Source organism: Labeo rohita, chromosome 23 (genome assembly GCF_022985175.1).
Source record: "Labeo rohita strain BAU-BD-2019 chromosome 23, IGBB_LRoh.1.0, whole genome shotgun sequence".
NCBI lineage: Eukaryota > Metazoa > Chordata > Actinopteri > Cypriniformes > Cyprinidae > Labeo > Labeo rohita.
This window is the reverse complement of record NC_066891.1, coordinates 328,128-339,995: the sequence shown is the minus strand read 5'-3', so window position 1 is coordinate 339,995 and position 11,868 is coordinate 328,128. Positions and strand designations below refer to the sequence as shown.

At 34.0% G+C, this 11,868-nt stretch overlaps 2 protein-coding genes across 2 annotated transcripts; both read right to left on the bottom strand.

The window, feature by feature from the left end:
* Positions 1–1,912: 1,912 nt before the first annotated feature.
* Positions 1,913–4,819, bottom strand: hmgb2b (high mobility group box 2b). The gene is made up of 5 exons (XM_051097479.1): positions 4,716–4,819; positions 3,155–3,313; positions 2,926–3,077; positions 2,390–2,564; positions 1,913–2,312 (listed from the first exon to the last, which is right to left on the bottom strand). Exons 2-5 carry the CDS (start codon positions 3,302–3,304, stop codon positions 2,142–2,144), a joined length of 648 nt encoding a protein of 215 aa, XP_050953436.1. The 5' UTR covers positions 3,305–3,313; positions 4,716–4,819; the 3' UTR covers positions 1,913–2,141.
* Positions 4,820–11,117: 6,298 nt separating this feature from the next.
* Positions 11,118–11,852, bottom strand: LOC127154879 (apolipoprotein L3). The gene is made up of 2 exons (XM_051096752.1): positions 11,750–11,852; positions 11,118–11,664 (listed from the first exon to the last, which is right to left on the bottom strand). Exons 1-2 carry the CDS (start codon positions 11,791–11,793, stop codon positions 11,118–11,120), a joined length of 591 nt encoding a protein of 196 aa, XP_050952709.1. The 5' UTR covers positions 11,794–11,852.
* Between the last annotated feature and the right edge of the window lie 16 nt (positions 11,853–11,868).

Sequence of the window (11,868 nt, the reverse complement as noted above, 5' to 3'; positions counted from 1 at the left end):
ATAAATTAAATATAAATGATCATAAATGATCATAAAAAATTATACTATAAACTACAATATACACATGAGTACTTTAAAATGGTTTTAGTATTCTTTTCTTCATAATTACCAGGTTAAAATAAAATGTAATTAAAAAAAACAATGTAAAAATAATGCTTATAGTTTTTATTGGTGTATTGTGGTCAATATAATATCCAGGCCATTCTCAGTTATTTTAAATTATAACATTTTCAATAAATTCATAGCTTTTCCAGAACAGGAACACTGCAATCTTTGTAAAAGATACTATATTTTATACTTGATATTCATTATGTATATTTATTTTTACATTTTTTTACGAAATATACACTTACACATCTGTGTATATATATCTGATGTCCTGATCTGAATCAAATGATTTGCGAACCATCATTTCAGATAAGGAATCGGATCGCGGATCGCGAATCATTCAGTTCGCGAAATGATTCGCGAATCATTCAGTTGAATGAAAAATGATTCGCGAAATGATTCTTATCTAAAACCATCATTTGCGATTCGAAGTCCCGAACTGAATCAAATGAATCGCGATCCGCGGTCTAAAGTTCCGATCTGAATGAAAAGATTCGCGAACCCGCTCCAAAGTCCGATCCGAATCAAATGTAAAACCATCATTTAAGATAAGGAATCGGATCGCGAATCATTCAGTTTGCGAAATGATTCGCGATATGCGATCCGAAGTCCCGAACTGAATCAAATGAATCGCGATCCGCACTCCAAAGTTCCGATCTGAACAAATGATTCGCGAACCGTCATTTCAGAGGATCAGTTGCTTGTTTTTGATGTTTTGATGTCTGTAATGTTTAATAATAATAATAATAATAATAAAAAAAAAAAGTCATTTTTAGAGGATCGCGAATCATTCAGTTTGCGAAATGATTCGCGATATGCGAACCGAAGTCCCGATCTGAATCAAATGATTCGCGAACCCGCTCCAATGTATCGAACTTAATCAAATGATAGCGATATTCTATCAAGTCCCGATCTGAATCAAAAAATTTGCGAACCATCATTTCAGATAAGGAATCGGATCGTGAATCATTCAGTTCACGAAATGATTCGCGAACCCGCTCCGATGTCCCGAACTGAATCAAATGAATTGCGGTCCGCACTAAAGTTCCGATCTGAAACAAATCTGTGTATTCTTGTTTCTGTTTATTTATTTTGTCTGTATTTGTACTGTCTTGTTATTTTGGATATCTGTAATGTTTAATAAAAAAAAAAAGTTCCGATCTGAATGAAATGATTCGCGTCTTCAGCCATGTTTACAAGAGTCGCGATGTAAACTACTGGATTAACGAGCCGTTTTCTGAGATTGACTTAAATCAGTGAAAAATTTTGTTTACAAATCAGAGTTTAGAAAAGCTCCGTTTTACCCATAATGCACTGCTTTTTAAAACATACACTACATTAATATGACGAGGTGCAGCTCATAGTAATTTACTTTGTTTAATTATAGCTGGTGAAATTGATTTAATTATCAGTTTAAAACTGCACTGAAAATGTTATGAGTTTGAATCAATCGGAGCGTTAATCCAGCGTGAAATGACTGAAAAAATTAAAAGCTTATTTCATAGTTACATTGACTTCAAATATTTCATGCACTTTTCATGTACCTTTTTGGGAATACTTATATTTTCAAGGGTTTTCCAGGACTTGCATGTCAAAAAAATCAAATTGAAGTACTTCAAAACACCTTGTACAAACCATGAAAATATATTTTTACAACCTTTTCAAAGTGCTTTTATGCTTGAATAATACATTTCTGCTGTAATTTATTGTATTGAGCCCAAATTATTTTTGAAATGTAATTTATTGTCATGTAATATACAATAAAACCTTCAGTTAAATCAAAAAGACCACAGCAAACGCAGAATATCAGAACCTTTAAAAATTTATTATAAAAAAAAGCACCTCTACACTTTATTGGATCAACAGCTAGACGTGTACAAAAATAAAAAGAAATCTAAAAAAACAAACAAAAAAAAAAAAAAAACAGAACACTTGCGTTATTGCTGGAGTCATTAAACATGTACATAAAGAAATCCCCAAATAACCCCTCCACCCGCCCACATCAGTGATGCTGCATTACACACAAACACACTCTACTCGTCGTCGTCATCCTCCTCCTCATCATCTTCCTCCTCCTCGTCATCCTCCTCTTCATCATCGTCGTCGTCATCGTCATCATCAGCCTGGGCCTTTTTAGTTGATCCCGTCGGTCGGCCCGGCCCCCTCTTAGCAGCTGCGCCCCCTGCGCGGTACGCCGCCACCTCCTGCCAATCACAGAGAGTTTAGACTCGAGCCACGCCTACACGATTAAATAAACATGACTCTGAATCTCACGGCTCACCTTCTCGTATTTCTCACGCAGTTTGACGGCTTTCTGCTCATATGGCGCACGATCTTTGGTGCTCTGCTTCGACCACAACTCGCCCAGCTTCTTGGCGATCTCACCGATGGTCAGACTCGGGTTCTCGCTCTTCACTGTTGGCCGGTACTCCGAGCAAAAGATGAAGAACGCAGATCTGCGCAGAGAAACGGAACAGAAATACTGCAATTTGTAAAATATTAAAATGTATATATAATTTATGTATTACATATATAAGTACATTTTATATATTATGTATTACGTACAAAATTTTAAAGACCACTTTCCATTTAATTTTTATATTTTTATTTTCTATATTTATATATTAAATATATAAAAAAAAAAAATTAAAAGTTCATTTACCTTCATTTATTTTTTTTATGTATTATTTTTGGCCGTTTTACATTACATACAGGACAGTTTTTCTACATTTTATTTTAATTCTTAACATAAAAAGCATTTTACACAACAGAAAAACCAAAATGTTTGTAAAACTGTACATTGCTGCGTTTACTTACGGCGGGCGTTTTGGGGCATTCGGGTCCTTCTTCTTCCTGCCCGTCTTGCCGACGCCTTTGGGCGGCACGTAATTCTTCATCTCCTTGTCATAGCGAGCTTTATCCACTTTGGCCATGTCTTCAAACTTAGTCTTCTCTGAAGCACTCAGGGACTGGATGGGACAGAAGAGCAGTGGTTAGTAACAGCAGCATCATCATCGTCATCCTCATTACAGTGACGGTCGCTCACCTTCCACCGCTCAGAGCATTTCTTGGAGAACTCTGAAAAGTTGACAGGTACGTCAGGGCTCTTGCGTTTGTGCTCATCGCGACACGTCTGCACGAAGAACGCGTACGCAGACGTCTTTCCCTTGGGTTTGTTTACGTCTCCTTTCACCATGCTGATCAACTAACAGAAAAACAACACAAACTCAAGCCTTAGAGCAGAATCGGTATGTATATATGAATACATAAAGAAAAATGTAAATATTAAAAATGTAAATGTATACAGATGTTGATCACTGTGTGTGTATATGTATATATATATGTATATGTGTGTGTATATATATATATATGTAAAATATATAAAATGTAACGTATAAAGAATTATATACATTTTTAAAATATAGAAATATACAATTATCTCTACACAGAAAAACACACACATTTAGTTATATTGTTATGTTACATATATATTGTGTGTATAAAGAAATACATGAATATGTAAAAAATTTTTTTTATTAATGTTTATTTATATAAATGTTTATTCTTGTTTCTTAAAATATAAAAATATATATTTTTAAATATATATAATGTGTAAACAGAAAAGTTAAATATTTGTTAAAAACAAAAATATAAATAAAAATATATTTGTAAATATAAATATTGTGTGTATATAAATAAATATATAAAAATAAAAATATATGAATAAATAAGTATTTAATTATATACTTTACATCTATAAATATACGAATATGTATACAGAACGAATTAATAAAATAGAATTTATATATGTATTTTATATAATTGTCAATTTATACATTTCTTTATTTTTTTTTTTTTTTTTTACATTTTTATAAATAAAAAAATGTAAAAAATAAAAAAAAACAAAAAAAAAGTAAAAAAATTTGTGTGTGTGTTTGTATATATATGTATATATATATATATATATATATATATATATATATATATATATATATATATATATATATATATATATATACACACACACACACACACATTTCACTTAGGTTTATTGGCCCGGATGAACACTGAAAACATAAGTACGATTGCAATTCACACAAAAAAACTGCAAAAATTGTATTAAAAACATTGCATTTAAAAGCATGTACACACAAATGAGTTGTGATTAAAAATTCAGGAACTTAAACGTTTATTCTCGTTTTTAAAGCACTTTTGTTGTAGTTGTTCGGGAAGCTTTTGTTGAACAAAGATTCCTCCATTTTTCCTTCCCGCCTAATTCCCTCCATCACGCCACCCTCCCCCATCTCTCCGTCCAAACACATTATATCATCCGAAAAGGCCAAATTATCCCAATACACGCGTGAAAACGCATCACGGAGCGCCGTAAATGCACCGAATCCCCGTTAAAACAGTTTAACCGCGCGCGCTCCGGTGCTGCACGCGACACACGCACGCGCTGACTCACACAAACCATCAAAAAACGTGATAAACTGCGTTTACAGTCACGCGCTAATGTCGTTCGTGTGCAGCTGAAACACCGCGCACGGTTAAATCAACAGAAATATGTTTAAAACAATTTAAAATGTAGTTTTTGAAATCTGGCAAACCTGTTCTTTATTCTCTGCAGACCAGCGCGCGCCTCTCCTCTGTACTGTGGCTCCCACGTGATCGCTTGCGCTGCGCTTGCGTGACGCGCAAGAACCGACGACAGCCTGGACTCGGCGGCTGATTGGCTCTGCTCGCGATCGGGGACGTCCAATCAGCGACCGCCCACAGAGGAATCCGCAGAGCTGATTGGCGGACTGGAAAGCCTCGGTGTGGTTCGAATGTTTGTAAACTGAAATCACAACAACTGTGGCGATTGGAAGTATTTAAGTATTATACAAATTATTATAATATTTATTGATTAATTACAATACAAACAAAATTAATTATAAGTAAAAAATTATTATATAAACACGAATCTTGCAATATTTTTCTAATGTTTTCCCTTGTTTTCATCACTGAATAAAAATCTGAAATTGTAATTGCGACATTTTTTGCGAAATATAAACTTGCGATTGCGAAAATTTTTATTCCGTGGGAAAAATAAGCTTCCATTCAACTCATACAACTGAACTGCAATTATTTTTACACTATAATAAGAATAATCATTTGTTTTCTTGATCTTTATTTAGGGTAAAGAACAGAAAATAAACGTCTACAGAGTGTTAAAAGTGTGGCTGTTGTATGTGTGATTTTCTCCGCTCCACTTGGCGGCGTAAGAACGTGCGCGCGCCCGATCCGCGTGACGCCACAGAGCGGAGGAGTTCAGTGGCGCGAATTTCTTCGATGAAGCTGGCGGTCTGTGTTAATATTTAATATTTGCGCTTTTATTGTGATAAACACAGTCTTTTCACTCTCTCTGTCACTTGTTAATTATATATATATAAAAAATCTGTATCTATTAATACTATTATGTATACACATACACATAAATATATGTGCGTGTTCTGTACATGTAAGCAGATGTATATGTGCGTACTTGTTCAAATTTTTTTTAAACAATTAATAGTAATTGTAATATAGTAATGTTTATATGTATGTGTGTGTGTATTGGTGTAGTTTATTTAATTTATTATTATACTTTTTAATTATGTTAAGATTAGTTTTTACTAATTATATGTACATTACATTAACTAGATAAGTAAAGTTTGAGAACAAACTTTAAGTTGGCTTGAGAAAGCCTAGCCTGAAAGTTTGAAGCAGATGTAATAGTATGAAATCAGCTAGCACGATTTAACAAATTGCTTACATGATTTAACGTGTTGTTAACATGTTTTAGCATGATTAGCTTGTTGCTTGTATTTTTATAGGTTGATTACAATGTTGTTAGCATGATTAGCATGTTGTTAGCATAATTTGCAAGTTACTAGAATGTTGTTAGCATGATTAGCCTGATTAGCATGTTGATAGCATGTTTCGCACAAGATTAGCATGTTACTAGCATGTTTTTAACTTGGCTAACATGTTATTAGCTTGTTGTTAACATGATTCTAGCATGATTAACAAATTGCCAACATGTTTCTGGCATGATTAGCAAGTTATTAGCATGATGTTAGCATGATTAGCATGTTACTAGCATGTAACTAGCATGTTGCTAGCATGTTTCTAACATGATTAGCAAGTTACTAACATGTTAGCACGTTTCTAGTATGATTAGCATGTAACTAGCATGTTGCTAACATGATTAGCACGTTACTAGCATGTTGTTAGCATGTTTCTAGTATGATTAACATGTAACTAGCACGTTGCTAACATGATTACCAAGTTACTAGCATGTTGTTAGCATGATTAGCATGTTACTAGCACGTTGTTAGCATTTTCTATCATGATTAGCATGTTACTAGCATGCTGCAAGCTGAATAGCATGTTGTTAGCATGTTTTTAACATGGTTAGCATGTTTCTAACATAATTAGCATGTTGTTAGCATGATTGGCATGTTACTAGCATGTTGTTAGCATGTTTCTATCATGATTAGCAAGTTATTAGCATGTTGTTAGCATCATTACTGAATCGCAAATCATTCAGTTCGTGAAATGTTAATATGTAATATTTGCGCTTTTATTGTAATAAACACAGTCTTTCTTACTGTCTCTGTCACTTGTTAATTATAAAAAAATCTGTATCTATTAATACTATTATGTATACACATACACATAAATATATGTGCGTGTTCTGTACATGTAAGCAGATTTATATGTGCATATTTTTTTAAATATATATTTTTTAAACAATTAATAATAATTGTAATATAGTAATGTTTATATGTATGTGTGTGTATGTGTGTATTGGTGTAGTTTATTTAATTTATTATTATACCTTTTAATTATGTTAAGATTAGTTTTTACTAATTATATGTACATTATATTCAACTAGATGAGTAAAGTTTGAGAACAAACTTTAAGTTGTCTTGAGAAAGCCTAGCCTGAAAGTTTGAAGCAGTTGTAAAAGTATAAAAGCAGCTAGCATGATTTAACATGTTGTTACAGTTTTTTACAATTGCTATGACAGTTTTTTCAGTACGTTTAACAAGTTTCCTAAACTCTTAACGTACCAACACACCTAAAACACACAATTGGCAAAACGGTTAATTTCATGCTCAAAATCACACATTGTAAACTAAACCCCAAAACTAATTTTCAAAATACAATAATAAACTAACACAATACACTATGTCTAACAAAACACTGCAAACATGTTTTAAAATCAAATAATTGTTCAAAACACTAACACATGTTCTCTTCCAACAGGAACATTTAGTCAATCATAACACATTGACAAAAAAACACTATCATCAGCTGAAATTACAGAAACTGCATTATTTTATGTGTCAGGTCTGCCCTTATATTTGACGCCTCTCTACATTTTTGTTTTGTTGGGTTTAGTAAATGCGGGCACTTTGTTTCTTTTGCTGCAGAAATTCAATACAAAAAATGACCATCTCAGAGTAGCTTTATAAAATGTAGTTTATGTAAAAAAAAAATACAGACACAGAATTGCTGCAGTACAGACTTTATTTGCAAAAGGACATTACTGCAAGATATACAAACAGAAAATGCACCGGAATTATAATAAAAAAAACAAAGTAATCTTCTATTCTGCCCAGTCTTCTGCATTTGGCCACATGTTCTCATCCACATCACACCTGATATCTTCTCTGGCAAGGCATCATGGGAAGAATCTTTTGGCATGCCTTATCCACCCCTGGCAGTGTTCAGTTGTGATTTATATATTTGCATAACTGCAATAAGCTGTTTCTCATTGGCAATGGAACAAAATACAGGGAATATATTTGTGTTTCAATTCACAATATGAACAGCTGTTCACTTTGACTTTAGCCTATATAAGTTATGTTTAGAACAGGATGTTATCTGTTCTGACATACTGTGTGAAAGCATTTGTAAATTTGACTGTAAAATTACATTGTTTTGGTCTTGGTTGAGCTTGTGTGTAAAAGAAGTTCAAGCATTTTAAATTGGTGTTAACTGTATGCATTTTGTATCAAAGCAACAAGAAATGTGTTAATTGTATAGCCTACAAAGACGGATGTTGTGCTAACCGTGTTAAGAGTTTAGGAAACTTGTTAAATGTATTGAAAAAACTGTCATAGCGATTGTAAAAAAACTGTAACATGTTTTAGCATGATTAGCTTATTGCTTGTATTTTTATAGGCTGATTACAATGTTGTTAGCATAATTTGCAAGTTACTAGAATGTTGTTAACATGATTAGCATGTTGATAGCATGTTACAAGCATGTTTTTAACTTGGCTAACATGTTACTAGCTTGTTGTTAACATGATTCTAGCATGATTAGCAAAGTTGCTAGCATGGTTCTGGGATGATTAGCAAGTTATTAGCATGATTAGCATGTTGCTAGCATGTTTCTAACATGGTTAACAAGTTACTAGCATGCTGCAAGCTGATTACCATGTTTCTAACATAATTAGCATGTTGTTAGCATGATTAGCATGTTTTTATCATGATTAGCAAGTTATTAGCATGTTGTTAGCATGATTAGCATGTTACTAGAATTTTGTTAGCATGTTTCTAACATGATTAGCATGTAACTAGCATGTTGCTAGCATTATTACCAAGTTACTAGCATGTTGTTAGCATGATTTAGATAGATTAGAAATATTAGAGTGAAGTTTAAATGAGTCTAAATGGATTAGAAATAGTACATAGAAGGGAAGCTTGATTGAGCCTCAAGGGATTCTGGGAGTTTGAAGAGTGTTGCTCATTTGAACATTCCATCAATGTAAGTCTATGGGATTTTTGGTGGTTTTGGATGGTTTTGTTTACGAAAACCGTAAGCCGGATCAGTCTGAAAAGATACAGCACACTGAGTCAGAGCAGTCTGAAGGTCTGGACCGAGTTTGGTGGTTCTAGCTTGAAAACTCTAGGAGGAGACAGATACCAAAATTTGGCTCAGAAGAGGAAGAATAATAATCTTAAATAGTAGATCAGTAAGTTGGCTTTCTCAAGCCAACTTAAATATATAAGTGTATATTTATATAATTTGTAATATATATGTTTATTCTGTATGGTAATGCTGTGTTGTGTGTTTCAGGAGCAGTGTTGTCTGTCTGTGGTGTTTCAGTCTGTGAAACAGCAGCTTCATCCTCTCATCGACGCGTCTCTGGGTCTGTCTGTGGCTCGTCTGTCTCTGGTCGTGGTTCAGACGGTCGTCGGGTCAAACGCCACTGATTTACCTGTCAGCTACAGGTGAGTCTGACACTCAGGTGTGTCCATCTCTTACCATGTTCACTGTCTACAATATATGAATTTTCCATATATAAGAAAACTGAAATGTTGTCTGATGAACACATTTTATTGTAATGCAAAAAAAACAAACAAACAAAAAACCAATTTAATTCATATAACTAAATTTACTGACAATACACATGCTTTCCCACTCATAAATGGACATTTTGATGGTGTTCATGTACGTTTAATTGGTAATTTATCATTTCTGACGGGTCTCGAAAGCATTATATTTACACTGCAGCATAATTATCTTATTTTTTCATCATTTTATCATAGAAGAATTGTCCGTGTGCTGCAGTTTTGGTCAGGTTTGTGTTTGTGTCAGAGCTGATCTGTGATCAGAGAAACGCCTGCTGCAGCAAAAACTGCCTGGTTATAAATTTTATTGTTTTAGGTCGTGTCATTGAAACAGACATTATTACTATTATAATATATTGTAACATAGTATTTTAATATTTATCATAAAAATATGTTGTTGTTGTTAAAGGGGTCATGAACTGCCTTTGTTTTTTATTTTATACTGTAAACATTTCAAACAATTTATACAGTGTTGTTGTTAAAATCAGCGCTGCTAATAAAGGTTTATCAGAAATTGATGATGAAGTCTTTGATTGTTAATCTTGTGTTTGTTTTTTGTTTTTTTACACACTAGGTTACTTTAATAAATAGAAAAAAACTTTTTAACAAGGATAATGACACTGAAACTTTCTACCAAAAGCTGTATTCTTGCTTTCAGTGTTTATTTCAGACATTCAGTTGAATCCACAAGAACTAAAAGTTCAATTTACATCCACTGACCCAACAACATTAAGTAAAACATTTGTACAACCAATGGAGAAATAGTACATTTTATTTGTGTAATTTAACACTTTTGTTTCTTACACAAGTTTGTACTTGGTGTCAGAGATGTAGAATAGTAGTTAGTGTAAACAGTAAATCATTTCAATGATAAATCATTTTGTCAAGATACATTAGTTTTTACTAATAATCCCAAACCCTCATGCAGGCATATTAATGGGTTAAAAATGCTAAAGTTAGTCTATATTCAGTGGTTCTTTCTTAATTATTTTTGCACTATATACCACTACATGTGATCATTTACATATTAGAGTAAATGCATGTTATTAGTACATATTTTGAAGGAATAATTATGGAATGAAACATATGAATGTATCAATCATTTTTATCTGATAAATCTGTTCATTCAGATTTTTACATGCCGAAACATGGGTGATGTGCTGTGCTTGATTTAATCTTTTACAGTGAAAACAATTATGGGAACATTTGAATGTCCTTTCATGCATATTTCTGTATCTAAGGAACAAATTGTTTCTCCAAAGTATCCTGGCTCTTGCTAATTGTCTCTTTTTTCCTATGCATAAGGAGTCGTACATTTTCTCCCAGGCCTCCAGCTCAGATTTCCACAGAACTGCCCTGGAGCGGATGAGTTTAGAGACCTCAGTCTCGCTCCCTTGTGCAAGACTTATACTTTCTTTGATAACAAAATAGCCATCCAGGCCAATAAAGAAAGCATTTGTGAGGCCAGATGCAACTTTAACACACTTTGTGATTGCCAGTGTTGATGCTTTTGCAAGCTTCTCTGTACCAGACAGGTTTTTAGCCACCTGCGGTACATCACGGGCTGTACTTAATTCCTTCAGTTCAATCTCAGTTACTGCTTCAGTTGCTTTTTCACTTTTATACACTTATATAGGTTGCAGCTGCACCCATCCCATTCAGTGTCTCTTTAAACACTTCTCCAATATCGGTTAAAATGGTCTCAGCATCAACTCCACTAGGCTGCACTAAAGGTCTTTCACTGTTGGCCACTTCTTTCAAACAGTCTTCAATCTTTATCATGTCATCCTTGTAACTCTTTAAATAGCTTTGTGCATTGTGCTCATGGTGACTGTTGACTGCCATTTCAGTGATTCCTGTTACAACAGCATTGACTACACTGACGCCCCCCAGACCGGCCCCTGCTGCAGTAAGACCCAGTGATGCTCCTGCAGTGAAAAGGGCAAGAATGATTCCAGTAATAGACAAGACACCCCCTATTATCCCCACTGAACTACCAGCCACAGTGGATATACTGGCCCCCTTCTTCATACTGTCCAGATGACCTGCCGTGTCCTCCAGATCTGACAGTAACTGCCACATTCTAGAGCGACATTCACCAAACTCATCAATGAATTTCTGAGCATTTTCCTGAAAGAGGAACGCCAGCCGAGTGTGCTCGTCCATTCTGGACAAGGAGAAAGAAGACAAGAGTTGATCATACAGTTCACTACTTTTTTACCTCTCAAAAATGGCTAAGCTTGAGGTCTCACCTGATTTCAATTAACTGGTTCAAATGATGAAGCATTTGTTTCATGTCGTTCTCACTTTTGTTTAAAATCAGCTGCACTAAAGGTTGACCCGTTTCACATCTGTAAACAATTTCAGTGTA

Bases quoted from the DNA above. Each gene is read 5' to 3' on its own strand.
- hmgb2b (XM_051097479.1), bottom strand. From the start codon at position 3,304: ATGGTGAAAGGAGACGTAAACAAACCCAAGGGAAAGACGTCTGCGTAC. The intron at 2,565-2,925 runs GTAAGTAAACGC...TTCTCTGCGCAG, and splicing joins AATGCCCCAAAACGCCCGCC to ATCTGCGTTCTTCATCTTTT. The intron at 2,313-2,389 runs GTGAGCCGTGAG...TGTGATTGGCAG, and splicing joins TGCGTGAGAAATACGAGAAG to GAGGTGGCGGCGTACCGCGC.
- LOC127154879 (XM_051096752.1), bottom strand. From the start codon at position 11,793: ATGAAACAAATGCTTCATCATTTGAACCAGTTAATTGAAATCAG. The intron at 11,665-11,749 runs GTGAGACCTCAA...CTCCTTGTCCAG, and splicing joins AACCAGTTAATTGAAATCAG to AATGGACGAGCACACTCGGC.